The 18,917-nt window shown below is 32.1% G+C and overlaps 1 protein-coding gene across 1 annotated transcript in view; it reads left to right on the top strand.

The window, feature by feature from the left end:
• LOC127722040 (uncharacterized) overlaps positions 1-15,232 on the top strand; it is a 40,969-nt gene extending 25,737 nt beyond the window's left edge. The window contains exons 6-11 of the mRNA XM_052228885.1: positions 1,776-1,895; positions 7,804-7,896; positions 8,503-8,707; positions 9,063-9,158; positions 9,875-10,072; positions 11,025-15,232. Coding sequence (XP_052084845.1) covers positions 1,776-1,895; positions 7,804-7,896; positions 8,503-8,707; positions 9,063-9,158; positions 9,875-10,072; positions 11,025-11,080 — 768 coding nt within the window. The 3' untranslated portion in view covers positions 11,081-15,232. The remainder of the gene's footprint in view (positions 1-1,775; positions 1,896-7,803; positions 7,897-8,502; positions 8,708-9,062; positions 9,159-9,874; positions 10,073-11,024) is intronic.
• Positions 15,233-18,917: the final 3,685 nt, after the last annotated feature.

The following is an 18,917-nucleotide window of genomic DNA, read 5'->3' as shown; positions in this document are numbered from 1 at the left end:
TATCAAAAAGTAAATTATAATTAATATCTAATAATTTGTCAATAATTGATTTGAAATATCAAGATTTTTAATTGAACATTCACGTTTTGGTCAATAAACTTCCCTAAACTAAGTTATTTGTACAAACTATTTTATTCATGAAAGTTAAGCGTCAGACCAAAAAAATACAAATTATACCAAGTTTGTCAAGTATGTGTTTTTTAATCGTGAAGTAGTGATTTCAAAGTGCCATTTAGATACCAAAAGAAGCACTTTAAATTAAGAAATATAAAACTAATGGCAGAAACTGTTTCCGGAAACCGTCCATCGATCGAAGTTGAAATTACAATTGACAACCGTAGCGGAAATCAAGCCAGCATACGTAGGAGTCGAGAGATTTTAGAATCAGCTTCATGCGTCATCACCATTAATAAAATTCTACTTGGTGCTATGAATAGATATATTAACGATGCTTGTTCAAACTAAAATCAGATTGCTTTCTATCGTAGAGTCACTATACTGGAATAAGTAAGCTATAATGTGACATTTTCCCGCAATGCCTTTTTATTTATTTCAAATTACACTATTAAAAACATTAATTAAGATTATTTTCAAAGAATAAACGAATTTCATAGCGGAAATTAATCAATGCAGAAACACGCATAGAAGTTCTTTAATGTCTAACACTGGTAATGTAAGGATATAAGGTAAATGAACGATATTACTTTTATCAAACGACTGTAGTTAAGCAAAGGTCATAAAACGGATAATTATTGACAGATAGTTTGCAGTTAAAGAGACATTTTACAAATGTATACGGTGTTAATAAATGATAAACTTGAATAAGTACATGTGTTTTTATTGCTATTTTGTTCAAGTCAAGATGTCAAATTTGGTTTCAAATATGATACGAATACGATTCTGGTACTGCATTAGTAGGCTTTCCTTTTCAATGAATATCTTAATTTACTGCAATTCTTGTTTTTGTATAGTTCGCGTTGCTCGTCCTGTATTGTTTTGAGAATATTTAATGAATTTTGTTATGATTGTCAACGTTGTCTCGCCATCGTTTTGTGGTTCCTGTACATTGATGTCCATGAACTTTATAACAACTGTCAAGCATTCGTTCGAAGTCCTGAAAGAATATTTTAAATTAGTGCTATCTTTCTATATTTTATCTTAGAATTTTATCAATTAGTTGTTTTCATTGTATCTTTTAATCACACAAAATTAGGTTTTCCATGCAAAATCTGTACAACATCTGATAATTTTTCACAACCTGTAAGGTAAAAAAAAAAGCCTGTGATCCATACTTTTTATTTCATTTTTGAAAAATAAGTGATTTTGGCAAATTATTAAAAAAATCTATCAATTTTAATTTGGAAACCATCCCCCATCCCATCTAACTTAACTAAACAAAAATCATAAACAAATAAGTGTTTGACTTGTAAACATACGTCAAATCGATATACGACAACGTCCCCATTTATTATAAACTTTACGACAACGTCCCCATTTATTATAAACCAAAACTTCAGTTGATGTTCTCAAATTAAGAAACACCTCAAATATTGAACAAAACTTAAATTTGAGAGCTACATGTACTTTATATTATTCTTAATAATTAACCAAGTTTTAGCTTGGTATTCGTCCCATATGGTAACAACAAACCCCGCCCCCTTTTACAGCTAAAATACTCATGTGGGTATGAGTGATACATTTGTAACTTGTTTTGTAAGAAGAGAAATTGAAAATAGTATACAGTAAACATTTTTATGTGGATTTTGTTATTTCAGAAAGAAGACTACAGCGAAGCATTTCAGTTTACTCCTGTTGAAGTTGCTAAATACTTATACCAAACGGGCAATTTCCAAGAACTAAACCAAGCTTTGTCGGATCTAGTTAATGCATCTATTGTAAGTATTTTCGTATTAATCTTTTTTTCTGTCGAGTTCTTACTTGTTTATTTGTAGAAAAGCATGCGTGTTTTGATAATTTTATTTGTTTTAGTTATACTTAGTGATCACCTACCAATGTTTCTGGATATTGAGGACAGATTCTAAAAACAACAACAAAAGAAATAAACTTGATCTTGTGTATGTTGCAGTTTTGAAATTGAATTCTCCCTTGGCTGCTAAATAGGCTTACATGCAAAACAGCTGATCTTTAAAAAGAAAGATTTTGAAAAATCTTATATAGAAGCATATGTTCATGTACATATCATGTATGTAGTGATGTGATACTGCGATTTAATGGAAGAAGAGAAACAAGCCACGAGGATTAAAATATTATGAAACCTTGAAGTCAAAACTACCTTTTTCTACTTTCTGTGTGCTGTTTTCCCCAATTTGCACCACTTAAAGTAAACAAGATGTCCTTCCACTTTCCTGTTTTGATGTCCCCAAAAAGATGCATCATATTTTTATGCATTTATAAAGATGTTTCAATTTAGCATACATTTTTAATCAAACAGAAAACATTGAGTCCAGAAAAAAAAATCGGAAGATGTTTTGATATGCACCAGAAAGAGCTGTAATTGTAATACCAGACTGGTACCTGAAGATCAGACTGGTACTTGAACATCAGACTGGTCCTTGAATATTAAACTGGTACTTGAACATCAGACTGGTACTTGAACAACCCCTCTTTTATGAATAACACTATCACATCTTGTTTTTCCAGGAATATTGTTCACTATACAGTGCATATTTGTAATTAAACCAAACCGTATTATCGTGAAATAAATTAGCGCGTACTAAAAACAAACTAAACCTACCATGTAACAACAGGTATTATAAATAAGGAATAATTGTCAAAATAGATCACAATATATTTGCAGTAAACCCGATTTTTCCCTGATTGTAAAGCCATAAAAAAAGAATTATATATTTTCCAACATTTTTAGAGGAACTTCTATTCTATGACACATGCATAGTGATGTCAACACAAATGTTAACCACATCCGCCTGGTAATGTCAATTCATATGCTAGCTTTATGCACCTGGTAATGTCAACTCATATGTTAACTACCTGCGCCTGGTAATGTCAATTCATATGTTAGCTACATGCGCTTGGTATTGTCAACTCATATGTTAGCTACTTGCGCCTGGTAATGTCAACTCATATGTTAGCTACATGCGCCTGGTAATGTCAACTCATATGTTAGCTACTTGCGCCTGGTAAAGTCAACTCTTATGTTGACTACCGGTGCCTGCTAATGTCAACTCATATTGTAAATACGTGTGCATTTTAATGTCAACTACATTTGCATTTATGTAAAATTTCAAAACAAAAAGAAATTGACGTCTTTATTTTTTATTTATATTATTTGTTGCATACAATCAATTACATATGGTTTTAATTTTTTTTTCTGCATCATATCTGAAAGCACACTTCATTTAAGATAAAATTTAAACATGCATCTATTCTAACCAATAAACGCAAAATTCAATGATAACCCTATCATAGCAAATTTCAATTTAAATGAAGTTTACCCACAATGCCATTGGGATTGGATGTATCTAATTTCCCTTTAGATTGTGAAATTAAATCTTGATCAGAAAGTGTTTCATTTCAGCATTCCGGAAATTGAAGTTGTTGTATTGTCTTTTATTGACTATACAATTTTAAATAAGACCAATCAAAGTTCTTCTAATTAAATGCTACTGCGTTTTCTGGTTCAATTATGTCCTACTTTTTCATTCAAGGAGTTCTCCCTTAGGTCGTAAATTTTATATCCGGTCTATGAATGGAAGTTTGATTTCTGATCAGAATTAACCGGATACATGATAGATTACTTTCAAAGTATTAAATTTGTAAAACGTATTTCCGACCAAAATGATGAATGGATTCGACAATCTGTAACCATATTTAGCTCAGTTAGCAACAAGAAAAAATGATTTATTCTCTCGTGACGTTTTCCCGTTAAAATTATCATTCAGTTATTCTAACATAATTACATCGAAGGATTGGCTCCGGCTTTTATACAACAGTTAAGATCTATATATGGAACGTCTTGTTTAATTTGTGGTTTTATCTAATTGTAGTTGTCATGTCTGACGGGGTAACCAGTAACCAAGAAACACATTTTTACTTGACATATATTAGCTCACAAACCTAAAATGAATAAATAAAGTTATAGGTTAAACATGAAAGTAAAACTTGGGGCCTCAGTGCACGAGGCAGCTAGGTACTAGTACTTCATTTTCAGGAATCACTAGTCTTTGTTGTCAACTCTGAGGTTGTGAGTTCGAATCCCGCTCGTTGTGAGGTGTGTTTGATCCCACAGAATCACAGGCACTAGTCTTTGTTGTCAACTCTGAGGTTGTGAGTTCGAATCCCGCTCGTTGTATGGTGTGTTTGGTCCCACAGAATCACAGGCACTAGTCTCTGAAAAAAAATATTTCTATATAAAGTTGAGAATGGAAACGGGGAATGTGTCAAAGAGGCAACAACTCGACCAAATAGCAGAAAACAGCCGAAGGCCGCCAATGGGTCTTCAACAAAGCGAGAAAATCCAGCACCCGGGGTAGGGCCTCATCTGGCCCCTAAACAAAAATGTGTACTAGTTCAATGAAAATGAACGTCGCACTAAACTCCATAACATATAAATGAATTAAAATTTAAAAAAACATACACGACTAACAAAGGCCAGAGGCTCCTAACTTGGGACAATCGCAAAAATGCGGCGGGGTTAAAATGTTTTGTGAGATCTCAACCCTCCCCTATACCTCTAGCTAATGCAGAATAAACAAACACACTGCAATACTCACAGTAAAACTCAGTTTAAAAGAAGTCCGAGTCCGATGTCAGAATAGGTAGCAAAAGAAACTAAGCAAAATGACAATGATACATAAATTAACAAGGGACTACTAGCAATTACTGACATGTATACCTTAATATAACACAAGATATTAACTCGCATTTTTTTTAAATGTCACCCGGTTGCAAACTTCTGTTATATTTCGATTTCTCGGTTGTCTACCCCACTAAAACTTGTTATGCCGTAAATCTAAATTGATTTATCTACACAATGGTGTATAACACGTCTACCTATGTTGTCGGAATCATTCGTAGCAGGCCTTCCCAAGTATGTCAACCGTAATTATTTCGTCTTCCCACAGCCGATTGGAAATATAAGACTCGCAGTAATTGGTTAATTATAATTGTCCCTTTTGTATCTTTCCCCTCTCTTATATATACATGTATCTTGGTTTCCCGTTGGTCAAAATTTATTGCAAAAAAAAATGTTTCTTGGAGTCATCTCATTTTATATGTAAAGGCCAAAGAGAGTCTGAGTGACATTGATGGAATGGAAAAATTTGAGTCTAAAAAGAAACTCGTAACTCATAATTAGAAATACCTCAAATAACACTTGTTAGATTTTTTTTTCAAGAAATTTTACAAATTTACTATCTGGATGATAATTTCTATTCTGACAAAAACTAACAGGTTGTTTGGAAATAGTTTTTATAATTTATAATTCACTGCGAGTCTTATATTTCCAATCGGCTGTGGGAAATAATTACGGTTGACATACTTGGGGAGGCCTGCTACGAATGATTCCGACAATAAAGGTATGCGTCTTATACACCATTGTGTAGATAAATCAATTCAAATTTACGGCATAACAAGTCTTAGTGGGATAGACAACCGAGAAATCGAAATATAACGGAAGTTCGGGACCGGGTGACATTTTTCAAAAATGCGAGTTAAGTACCTTGTGTTATATGAAGTAAGGTATATAGAATTTTTTTTCAGAGACAAGCGCCTGTGATCTGAATTGACAATGATTGCTTAATTTTGTCTAAGGTCGTTAGTTCTCCCCGGGTACTCCGGCTTCCTCCACAGTTCCGAACGGCCGCTATGATATAGCCAAGGTCGCTGAAAATGGGGTTAAACATTAACAAACAAATGTTAGATGAGACAAACACAGTGTGACTTAACAAGGCAATAAATCCTAAAATAACTTAAAATGTTATTAAACTTTTTTTTTATAAATTATGAATGATTTAGAGTTGCCTTAATGTATAAACACCTGTCCATTGTTGAAGATGTCTTTGGGTAATTGTTTTCGTCGGGTTGCTGTCTAATGGACGTATAACCCACATCAGCGTTTATTGATATAAGAGCTTTGGTATACGGTATTACATGAAAAGCCAATGTCGTGTAATAAATTGGTTAGTATTTCCAGTATGGTGATTACTGGCTGCGAGCACGGTATGGCTGTGTCGTTTTCACAGATGCCGAATATGGAAGAACATGGTTTTATTTGTCAAAAAAATATATCTTTGTCAAATGTCTGCAAAGTTTTAAGTATACCCTTTATGTACTGATAATTCTCTCTTCAAGCAAGGGAATAGATTGTATATTGATACTTTAATAATATTCTATATCTGACTTCAAGGATCGTTTGCGATGTAATTTGATACCGTGCTTCGTTTAACCTGTAGTAAATTTGAGATGGTAATTCCACAAGGATTCTATATACGGACAATATTATTAATATTGGAGCCTATTCCACAGTTTGTTAAGCCATATTGTTGATTAGCTTTTCTCTCTAATGAGTTTACTGCATATAATTGTTTTCATTAAATTGAAAGGGGCATTAGCTACGAGATATAAACAAAAAAAATGTGATTCGTTTTGTTCAATCATTATTGAAAGTGAAATAGTGAAATAATAATTCGCTTTTAACAGCCAATTTGGTTCAGTTTTGTCAAATTAAGCATAAAAACATCGCTAATGAATTGTTCACTTTCAAATGAATAATTCGACCTCATTGAATCCGTATTCATGTGAACTTTAATTTATCCCTATAGCTAGAGATGGGTTACACATGAACTAGGCGTGTTCAGTTATTAAATGGAAAAGAATGTAAACACTGAAAGTGAAACAAGGGTAAACCATTCGGTTGACATGGTTCGATTTAGAAAAACTCATTCTCATACAGGTAAAAACGATTATTAACATATTTTTTTAACCTATAATATGAAATCAAGCAGATCTAGGAAAATCCAATTGCACGAGTCCGCAATCTATTTATATCTATGTTTATGTTTATATCGGGGCATGTGACCGTCGGCAGTCTTCAGATGTCACCTCGATGGTTAATTAGATGGCGTATAGACTAAATAGCCCAAATTTCTTCTGTAAAATGAATATTTATCATTTTTTAATATAAGATTCGAAATCAGCGTTTGGATGAAGTATAATGGAAATGATTTATCTTTTCGGTTACAGTATCTTCATCCGTTGATAATATAAAATTCGAAGTTAAATAATCTAAGTCAATATTTCTCTTAGCGAACTGATTCTTGGGGAGCTTGTAATATAAGGAAATGTTACGTGTTGGCTATCTATAAATATTTCGTCCCTTAAGATGCTACTTCGTCAGCTTGAACTATCAATGTCAAATTATGTGTTGATAGGGCGCTTTTTATAAATTTGTGAGCTTGATTCATCAATATTTTAATAGGTCGCTTTACGTAAATTTGTGGACTTTCTGGCAATATCACAATTGATTTCTCAATTTTATTCAGTAAGAATTTTCCTGTGAACTAGATATACTTGGTGACTTGACAATTAAAAAAAAAATCGGTAACGGTTTGGTTTAGTATACATATATATATAACCGTTAACCGACATTACGATAGCTAGCCACATACAACTCACGTTGTGGATACATTTTCAATTTCCGGTTTCTGCTTGCTCACATGTCTTGTTCTAAAGGTAAAACAAATAGAATTGTGAAAAAAATAAATGATATGAGCCCTTCTAAATTTTGGAACAGAGAACGATTATTAAAAGTAAATTTATTTTCAGATGACAGAAAAACAAGCCATTGAATACAAAGACAACGTTAGATCTGTATACAACAAACTTGTCCAGACATCAATGCTTTCTGATTCTAATGAGGTAAATAGTATTATAAAAAAATAGAGATTGTTTGTTTATTTGCCTTTTTGGTGAAGTTAAACGCCACTTTTAGTGCCATCTCTACATCATGACGGTGAGTTTTGATTGGTGGAGAAAGGCGGAATATAGGGATAGAACCAACGACATTTGGTGGGAAACTGGAAGTCCTTGTCAATTAAGATAAGAGTGGTACAAACCTCGGCACGAGCAGGTTTCGAACTCATATCCACATGCATGTTGGCTTTATTAGAAAACGATATCATTTTTAGAAGCACAGAAATAGTGTCTCAATATTATCTTTCTAGAGCACATCAGATATCTGATCATTAGTTTTTATAAGACGCACTGCATCAATACTGCTACATTATGAGTGTCTGCACAATAGAAAATAATTGGCAAAAATAGAGAATAAAAAGCAAAAGAGATTAAAGCGTTGAGAAAAACAGGCAATACAAATAAAGGGTAGGTAATATTAAGGGTGCTTAAATATAAAAAATGGGGATATATAAATAAAGAATAGAGAAAAATTACCTTTATATTTAAAGAAAGTAAACATGAATAACCCCTATCCATACTTTCAATTATGATACTGTTAATTTTTCGTAGGTTCCTTTATACAACACTGGGTACGAATCACCAGACAACATGCTTCCAACCGAGGTACTACCTGCTTACAATTATTACAACGAATTACTGCCTTACGGAAGTGCTGACACACAAAATATGCTCCCTGAAGTTGATGAAGGAAATGGAATCAGTGACCTTGTTAACACACTGATGGATGAATGGCTGACTAGAACTGTATTGACAGGTATTGTTCATTAATACAAGATAGCAAACTGTCGTGACCTTTCCTTGGCATTTGACGTGACACAAACATGATCAGATTATAATGAATTATAACGACATCTGTAGAGATGACCAATTGTCCGACCTTTTATAAGGTTGCAGAACTATTAAAAAACCCAACATTTTTCCTAAAACTCATTTGGACATAACACATTTCAATCTTCTGAGAGCGACACTATAGATTCGTTGTAAATTCTGAATGTTATCTGATAAAAGGCACACATACACACGGTTACACACACATGCATATGCACAATATCAGACTTTTTATTCTTTTCAATAACTGACCTTTTAATAATTATGACGTATTCTTTCAGGAGACAGAGACGCTGAGACCATGTTGAGTGAGATCTGGGACAGTGTTTCACAAGATGACAACCCTGATGATCTTGGACAAATGAGAGATATATTAGGTAGGCTACGAAAGCACTGTATGGACTGCAGGCAACAGAACCACAGTATAATATATGAGGGCTGGGTTGAGGTTTACACAATGGATAACAATGAGCATAAAAAAATAAAGTAAATAAAGAATAAGGACAAAAAATAAAACAATTAGATAAAGAAAAGGGAAACATTTGGTGCTAGAATATAAAGAATAACGTATAATGGGATGCTTAAATAGAATTTGGCGTTCATTGTTGATGGCAGATCTTTGATTGTTTCTGTTTAAACTATTCACAACTTTGATACGGGATACCTGTCTTTTGTTGAAGATTGTAGGTTGTCCTCTAGATTCTTTTGGTTAATTGTTGTTGTTGTGTTGCTGTCTCATTGGCATGTACTCCATTATTCATTTTATTCAATTTTGTAAGGTGTATAGGTAATGATATGAAAATAAGAGAATGTGGTATAATATATTGTATTAATAGATTGTTTCTGAGCTCCAGGGTACATGTACATGACCAAGAAGTAAACATTGATGTTATTGTAGATACATAGTACAATATACATATTAGTATGTTAAAATATTCAAAGTACGATATCAGTGTATAATGTATTCTCAACAAAGACATTTTTGAAAAGGTTACTGAATATATATCCTCTTTGTATCAGCTTTTTCTATAATTTAGTAAAAATATGAAATAAATATCCTGCTTCATACATATATATATTTTTGATTCGACAGTTGACATATTCACTAGCGAAATCATCGAGGGACTGACATCAGATGTCCAAGGAGAATTGCCGTACTATGCTGACTTGTTGACAAATGAAACAGAAGACCAACAAATGAAAGGTGCAGACACAAATGAAAGTACTGAAGAAAAACAAAATGGCGAGGATAATAAAACAGAAAACTCGAAGGAAGAAACAGAAGACATAGGTATGTCTGAGAATAAATATTTTATTTTGTTTTTCTTTACAAACATAACTAATTGATATTTTATAGTGTGTCTTTCTATGTTGTAATGTTACACTACTATTTCTGGTTAAGGTGAAGGTTTGTGCCTGTTAAAACGTTTAAACCCGCTGCATTTGTTTGTACCTGTCCTAAGTCAGGAATCTTTTTCAGCGGTTGTCGTTTGTTGATGTGGTTCTTAAGTGTTTCTCGTTTCTCGTTTTTATATAGATTAGACCGTTGGTTTTCCTGTTTGAATTGTTTTTACACTAGTCATTTTGGGGCCCTTTATAGCTTGCTGTTCGGTGTGAGCTAAGGCTCTGTGTTGAAGGCCGTACTTTGACCTATAATTGTTTACTTTTTACACATTGTGACTTGGATGGAGAGTTGTCTCATTGGCACTCATACCACATTTTATTTCTAGCAGGGTAGTAATATACAATTAAATAAAGAGATGTGGTATGATTGCCAATGAGACGACTATCCAACAAACTTAAAATGAAGTGGATGTAAGCAGTTATAGGCAACCGTACGGCCTTAAACAATGATAAAACCCCATACTGTATGAGAAAACAGTAAGTCAGTTACTATATCTAAACTAAAACAAAACAAAAATGAATTGAAGAATTGTTTGGGCAATGTTAGACCTAGAAATTATAAAACAAAAACATTCACCGTCACTAACCAACAAAAATCACATTGGCAAATGTCATCAGCAGACAACACTTAGGGGACGATGACCAGTAGTAAAATTATTACATAGCATAAATCTTGTATATTAATTCTTTTTGTATATCTTAATTTGGCATTGCTATCATGTATTGTTCGTTTAAGTTGTGACACAGATTTTTTTCTTTCTAAAAATGATAATCAATTACTCTAAACCAATTTTATGATTTGATAATAATTATGAGGAATATTATTTTTTTGATTTTAGATGTCAACAAGGCAGAATTGAAACCGGAGGAAGACTTGAAACACTTAAAGATGTAAACTTCTGCCAATATCTGTGGGGCCATTTTTTAACAAGCTTGTTACAAGCATTTCATTTTCGATTATCGAGTGCTGCCTACAGTATCTGAAGTAAATTTCGTTAATACATTGGATATTTATATTGGCCTTTGGCAGCTCATAATATGGGAAAACTGATTGTGACAACACAATTAAATTTAAGTAACGAAAATAACAGAACTCTCCGTGTTTGATTTTATTTATTATATTTTGTTAATATTGATCCAAGCGATAGGCAGTTTTCGAGTTTCTGTTGCTCCTTAAATATGCGCTTTTATGGCGTCATTCAGATATTCTGTTACCTAGGAATGGCTTATTTGAATTTGAATTTGATTTGCATAATCATTATATGATTATAAATTTTTAAAGGTATATATGCTGTATGATACAATATTTATTCAAAATGACACCAATTATGAAGATTCAATAAGTCCAAATGTCCAAAACAAATTGACGTCCATTCAATCCAGAAAGCTAACAGAACTGCAGAAAACTCGAAAAGTGCTCATTATTTCATAATATTATAGCGTAGATTTTACTCTTGCAAACATCAGTGTTAAATAAAAGTTCCTCTACGTTGAATCAACATAGAGATTACTATTTCCTACATGTTTGGAAGGAAAATCATTCTGTTAAGAATGCGAAAATTACAACAGAATTTGTTCATATTAAATGAACATTCTGTCGGTTGTCTTTATGTGTATTTGCAATTCCACGTAACACACATAGTGTTTTTACTATGTACAGTGTATGTCATGTCCTTGTCGATTGTCTCGATTTTATATACTGATCTAAATTCCCTGTTCATGAATTAAGAAATTAATAAGAAACTAAGATTCCTTCAGGCAAAGTTGCCCTTACATAAATTTGGCTATTCTGTTTACGTCCTTTTAGGTCATAATTCGCCCTTTCAGAATCTAATGCATTCAGGGTAATATTTTTAAAAGCGTACACAAAAACGTTTGGGATTGGCTTAAAAACGTTCGAAACAATGGCAATTGAACCAATTTAGATTCTGAAAAAGCGAGTTATTATCTCATAACTTTGCTGTGTATTTACGTAAACCTCCCTGGCTTTGACATGTTTTGGTTTGAGCGTTTCTAATGAAGGTAAGAAAGGCGCTTCAGAGGCGTTTCAGAGGCGCAAAATTTATAAAGTGTTTATTTCACTTTTAATTTTTCATCTGATGAAAAATATTTTTTTCTTACGTGTTTTAATGTGCTGCAATCCACATGGTCATCTATGGATAAGTGAGTGCTATCTATTATATGATTGTTATTCTATTGCCTAATCTATGCTGCTTCTTAGATAAAGAATACATGTGTATATGATTTCAAAATCAGCCGGGTAATGGAGAGCAATATTCAATTATATTATCTTATACCGACCTGATATGATTTTACCAAGAGCACTTAAAGTCGTAAGCTTTATGATACTGATTCACATTACTTTAGACTGTATTATTTCTACAGTAATGTTATATTGTCTGATTTGTTTATTATTTTGCTGACCTAGGTAACCATTTGAAAATTACCTCCCTCTAGTAAAGAAAATAGTAAAATAGAAGAGTTTACATAAAAAATAAAATGAGAGTCCAAAATAAAATAGTCTGTTTGTTGCGTTTCACTTAAAACTTTTTTTTTATTATTATTATGAAAATGCAAAAAGAAGACTTAAATAACACACTGTTATTATTTGACTAAGAACATTTATCTAACTTTGATTTTTGGTTGTAAATTACTATGAAAAACAATTTTCAATTTTATGTTACCTTTGTGGAATCGAAAAAAAACATTGCATATATCTGTTATGAAAATCTATGTGCTTATGCTATTAATATTTAAAATATCCCTCTTTAAACATAATTATCGGGATTTTTCTGATTTTTGTTTTTGAATTTTTTTATTTGGTACCTAATAATTCGTGGATTGTTTGTCCTCCACACATAATGTTTAAAAATAAAACATTATGAAACTCAGTATATTTTGTTTGAATGTGTTGAGTGGCTGTGTTATATACACATGACCAGCAAAGATGTATATATGAGGGTCTGGATGGGGTGTTCTTAAAAAAGAATTTAAAAAAGATAACAATAGATAATTATGTAGTGCTAAATCATAATGAATAAGAAATAACGAAAAAAAATCCAGAATATAGAAAAATAGCCTAAAAGTAGAGAACACAGAAATGAAGACCTCCCCCAAATATCAGACCCTCAAACACTCAAATATTTGTACGTGTTTCTACAAACTTCGTAAGTTCTATGAATATTCGTATCCTTTTTCCTTCTTCATTTTGTTTGTTGTTCATTCATAAAAAGAAGACAATTGTATGGTTAGTACTGGTGTAGAAGGAATAGATTTGGGGATGTTTTTTTAACATTCATGACTAGTTTCTAGTTGAATTTGTACAATTTAAACTTATTTGTAACTGATTTGTCAATTTATTAAAACAAAAGTTTTTCCTACTAGTTAGGCAGGAATGCGTTAAACACTTAAGTATTTAGTTCATCAATGAGCAACTTACTATGTCACGTGTCATGTTTGTCTTTCAAACAAACAAAATGGCGTAGGATGACTTTTGACATTTGGGGTATCAAAGAAAACACGGGATTTCTAGTACAACTTGAGAAATTTTCTTATCTGTATATCTGCAGTCCGATAACAGTATTTTGCATAAATGACAATTTTCGCTGGTCGAAGTTTTTGTTTGGCTATGTGCTTTTGATAAAACACTATTAAAAGTTTTCGTTTGTGTAGGTCAAGATAATCGTGCATAATGGTAAGTAGAAATATGTTAATCCTATGAACATCTTTGTTACATTATTACAGAAAATATCTTAAAGCAACGATTTGGATTAGTTTTATTTGGATTGAAATTGTTTTCTTTCTACAATCTTACTAATTCTGTACAATGATGTCGGAAAGTAATGCAAATTCATAATTATCTTATTACATCAGATAAAATCGCATAAAATAGCAACAATAAGGTTCCAACGCCATTAGGCAAAGTTGAATTTAGACAATTCGGCTATTTTAGTTCGTTTTGGTCATATAGTTTTTTATGAGTCTAAAACTTCATGGGCTTTCAAATATTTTGGTGTGAGCGTTCCCGAGGAAGGGAATCAAGAGAAGCGCTTCGGACGCACGAAATTAGTTAATTGTTTTGGTTGCTTTTTTTTTCTTTAACATGACAAAAAAGATTGCAATCTGTTATAGTTGATGATATACTTTATGTGATTTGTATTGAAATTTATTTTTTTCCATTTTTCTGTAAGAAAAGTACGAAAAATAACTGTCCATTCTATTACTCGTTGCATAGTCTGTATAATAAGAGTGTTTTTTACTGCATGATTTCCTTTAGACTATACCCGGGTGTTCATTCAAAGTACAGATACACTTAATTTACATTCTAAAACTATTATTATTTAATAAAAAAGCATATGTTAAGATTTGAATATGTTAGACTATTTCATTGTGTTTACAAATATCTTTATTCTACTCACATTTTATTGATATATGTTGTGTCTAGAGCTTGCAGAAAAATCTTTCAATATGTTCCGATCTCGAGGTCCTCGTGTAGTTTCATAGGGAAAAAAAGCTTGTTTTTAACATTTTTTTATCACATTTCAAAATAGTTCATTTTCATTCTATTACGTCAAAGCAGGCCTCATTTTGTAAATCACATTAGTTAGTGAGTACAAACAAAATTGTTCATGAAGTGACAAAAATACATGTTATACAATATAAAATTTACATTATGACAATTTCGATTCAGAAACAAGCAACATTATAATATTATTGGTCGTTAGATAACAAATAACATTATAATACTATCGATCTTTAGATTACAAATAACATTATACTATTATCGATCTTTAGATGACAAGCAACGTTTTACTGTTATCGGTATTCAAAACACAATCAACGTTATACTGTTACATTCTGTAGATAACAAACAACACCAAACTGTTATCGGTAATTAGATAACAATTAAGCAACATAATACTGTTATCGGAATGTAGATAAACATAAAACTATTGTGATGTGTATATATTCTAAAGTTGTTATTTTTATATGTTGAATGAAAGATATATGAGAGAAGTTATTGTTAAATAAAGTTAATAAAACATTATTTCATAGTTTCATTTTTGCAGAACTTACTAAATTGAGGACTTTGTCGCTAGATCCGGAAAAAATTGTTTCATGAAAGCGTTTTTGTTGTGCGCGAAAACAACCGTTTTTACACTCCTTCCAAAGCATTTGTGTCGAGCTTACATGATAAATGTTATTCAAGAAACGCAACGCTGAAATCAAGCCATAAAATAAAAAAAGATGTGGTATGATTGCCAATGAGACAACTCTCCACTAGAAAACACATGACGAAAACGTGAACAACTAAGTCACGGTACGGCCTTCAACAATGAGCAAAACCCATACCAAATAGTAAGTTATAAAAGGCCCCGAAATGACAAATGTAAAACTGTTCAAACGAGAAAAACTAATTGATGTACCAAACAATAAACGGAAAACAAATATGATATACAACAACAAACGACAACCACTGAATTACAGTAGTATTCCAGCCGAAAGTAATGTAATGATGTAATATGTTATCTTAAAAATAAAAAGATAATTATAGTGTTTAAAAAGATAGATAGGATAACTAGCAGACGAATGTAGGTTGTCTGCACTGATCAAATAGCCTTATTTATAGAAATGTAGTTATTGCAGGGGTGGGGTGGGGGATGATAAGATATGCATACAAAGACATTTCTTATAAGGCAATTATTCAATAAAATATTCAGGGATTGTCACAGTAAAGCGGCACAAAGAAAAAACAATGATCATGTGAACGATTAAATACATAACAAATAAACTTCTTTTATATGTTTGTTACTGTCAATACATGACCCCAACAAACAAACAAAAATATTACTCTGCTAAACGCATCCAAGTCTATCAGCACCATTCAGTAAAATCAAGTTATATTCCTGAAAAAGAGAGGCGAAAGATTGAAACTCGTAGTCAGGCAAACCGAGAACGCCATGGCAAAAACGAAAAAGGACCAAGAGACACCATCAACAGTATAGAAAACTAAAGACCAGCGAAACCAGCTTAACGGTGACAATAATGTGATCCAATTCTTAAAATTGAAGTGGCTGTTAGAAATTGAAAACAGAGCAGACAATATTTTCCATAATTTCCAGACATGATTTTGAAATCCATGTAACAATATATTATTGTCATACACGATATCAAAATATGGACTCTGACATCATACCAGTTATTTAACTAATGTTTAAACAGAAATCAGATAACAAATTAGCTAATCGTAACAAAGACAAGATAACACTATACTGTGGTGAAAGGAATGGTCATGTTTTTTTTTTATAAATATAATAAGAAGAAGATGTGTTATAATTGACAGCTATCCACCAGTAACAAAATGACGCAGATTAAAGCAACTATTATATGTCACCGATCGGTCTTAACAATGAACAAAGCCCATTCCGTATAGTTATAATACAAAAGCCCCGACATGAAAAAATTAAAAAAGCAATTCAAACTAGAAAACTAACGGACTGATTTATATACAAAACAATAAACGAAAAACAAATATGATAAACATCAAACAACGATGCAATTGAATTACAGGCTTCTGACTTGGGACAGGTTTGTATATAATGAGGCTTGGTTAAAATGGTTTCAAGCGTCCAATAACCCACCCCTAAAAAAAAAAAAAAAATAAAAAAAACAACATACGAAGAAACTGTAAAAGTCACTTGAAGTAAACTCATAAAGTAGGTGCCGAACCCTTCCCTAACCTGGGACAGTGGTGTAACAGCACAGCATACCAAAAAACTAAAAACGATTGAAGTATAATCATAAAAAAAAACAATTAGTACTAATACAATTTTCACAACTGTAATAAAAGGAGAAATATCTGCTATTGCACGACTGCAAGGGAAAAATGGATGTCTGTGTCATTAAAAACAGACGTAAGAACCCTCAAATGAGATGGGACGTGGTTTGGTATTTATACATCCCGAACAGCCAAACGAGGATATCACACTACAGTAGTAGCTATAACCAATAATGCAAACTTATAACTTAAAATTTTCTACCCCAGGAATACATAAGCTGTATTTGGCAAAACCTTTCGGAGTTTTGGGTCCGCAATGTTCTTCAACTTCGTACTTGATTTATCTTTTTTAATTTTTTTTTTATTCGAGCGTCACCGCCGAGACTTTTGAAGACAAAACGCGCGGCTGGCGTGCCAAATTTTAATCGCGGCATCTTTGATGAGTTTGCTTATAACATTTTAAATCAAGTAAATAATTGAACAACTTATATTGTTTTGTAACACAGACAGACAGAAAAACAATACAATCAGAATTAAAACTGAAAAACAACAATTATGAATCCCGACGCAAAACACAAGTGTTTTTCAAAATCTCAAACATTCATATTTTGAAAAGAAAAAAACACAATGTTTTCATTTAACACTGAATACAAAGAAAAACAAAACTTCAGTATTAGACAGTCATACTCTCAAAATTAAACTAAAAACTACAAAATGCAGTCAATGAATTAGAGTACTGTTACAGATCAAACAAAGCCTTTACATGACAAAAATATAAAGATAAAGTCGGTATTACATTGTACCACACCCTATTACCAGTTATCGAAATAAAGGGTTACATTGATCACAATATCCAGTACACGATCTATAATCCATTGTACTGCAATCGGAATAGCAGACAAAAATCTACACAAAAGCAAGTATTAGATATAGTTTTCTCATATGTGAGTGGCGTCAGCTCCGATTATATGAGACGACTATATCCAGTTTAAAAAAACATTAATTTAGTGTGTTCTAATTGTTGTAATAAGTATCTCAGGGATTGTATGGATTTTATAGGATTTCAAATTGTTTTCTTTGATATGGTTTTCAGACAAAGAACAGCAAGTTTTATGTAAAATAGATAAATCTGTTACTTAAATACACGTATTTTGAATTGCAACCAGGAACACAGATTCTATTGTATCTGCTGTAATAGCTGGTTACAGGGTGTGATTACGTGTTTATCCATTCTAAACAACTTTTGGTATTTAAAAGTCCAAAGTCAACACTTATAAATAATATATTTCGGTCACACTGAACAATTATCACCAATAAACTGTTTGAGATCATATGGTCCTTCACGGACACTTTTGTGTATTTCGTTTAAGCCACGTGTGACGTACTTATGAATCTGAAATGATCTTTGCACGCACGGGAACATCGAATCATTTATGACACATATATATTTCGTGACGTACTTATGAATCTTAAATGATCATTGCACGCACGGGAACATCGAATCATTTATGACACATATATTCCAGAAATATATGCAGGTGATATCGAAAGATTGGGTGATTTTCCAAATATACAATCATCGCGTCATTCATAAATTTTGATGTGAAAAGGTCCATTTTTTTTATAATTAAAATCTATTTTCTGAAGATGAGACAGAAATGGTGTTTTGTACTGTTTTTAATCTCTAGCTCTTGTGGTAAAAATCAATGAAAAGCAATCAGACAAACAAGGATTATTTATAGGAACGACATAATTAATACCGAAATACACCTGACTCATTGCATTTCAATATAATGTTTTATACTGGAAATTAGGTGGCATACATGTATCTTTGATATTTTATCATTCCTTTATTCACAACTTTCTTTATATTTAGACGATTCAGAGCTTGATTAATTGCACAAGCATATGTCTATTGTTGAAGGCAGTGTTTGCTGTTAAGTTTGTGTTTACC

Source organism: Mytilus californianus, unplaced genomic scaffold, assembly GCF_021869535.1.
Source record: "Mytilus californianus isolate M0D057914Y unplaced genomic scaffold, xbMytCali1.0.p SCAF_12, whole genome shotgun sequence".
Lineage (NCBI taxonomy): Eukaryota > Metazoa > Mollusca > Bivalvia > Mytilida > Mytilidae > Mytilus > Mytilus californianus.
This window is presented reverse-complemented; position numbering and strand designations above follow the sequence as displayed.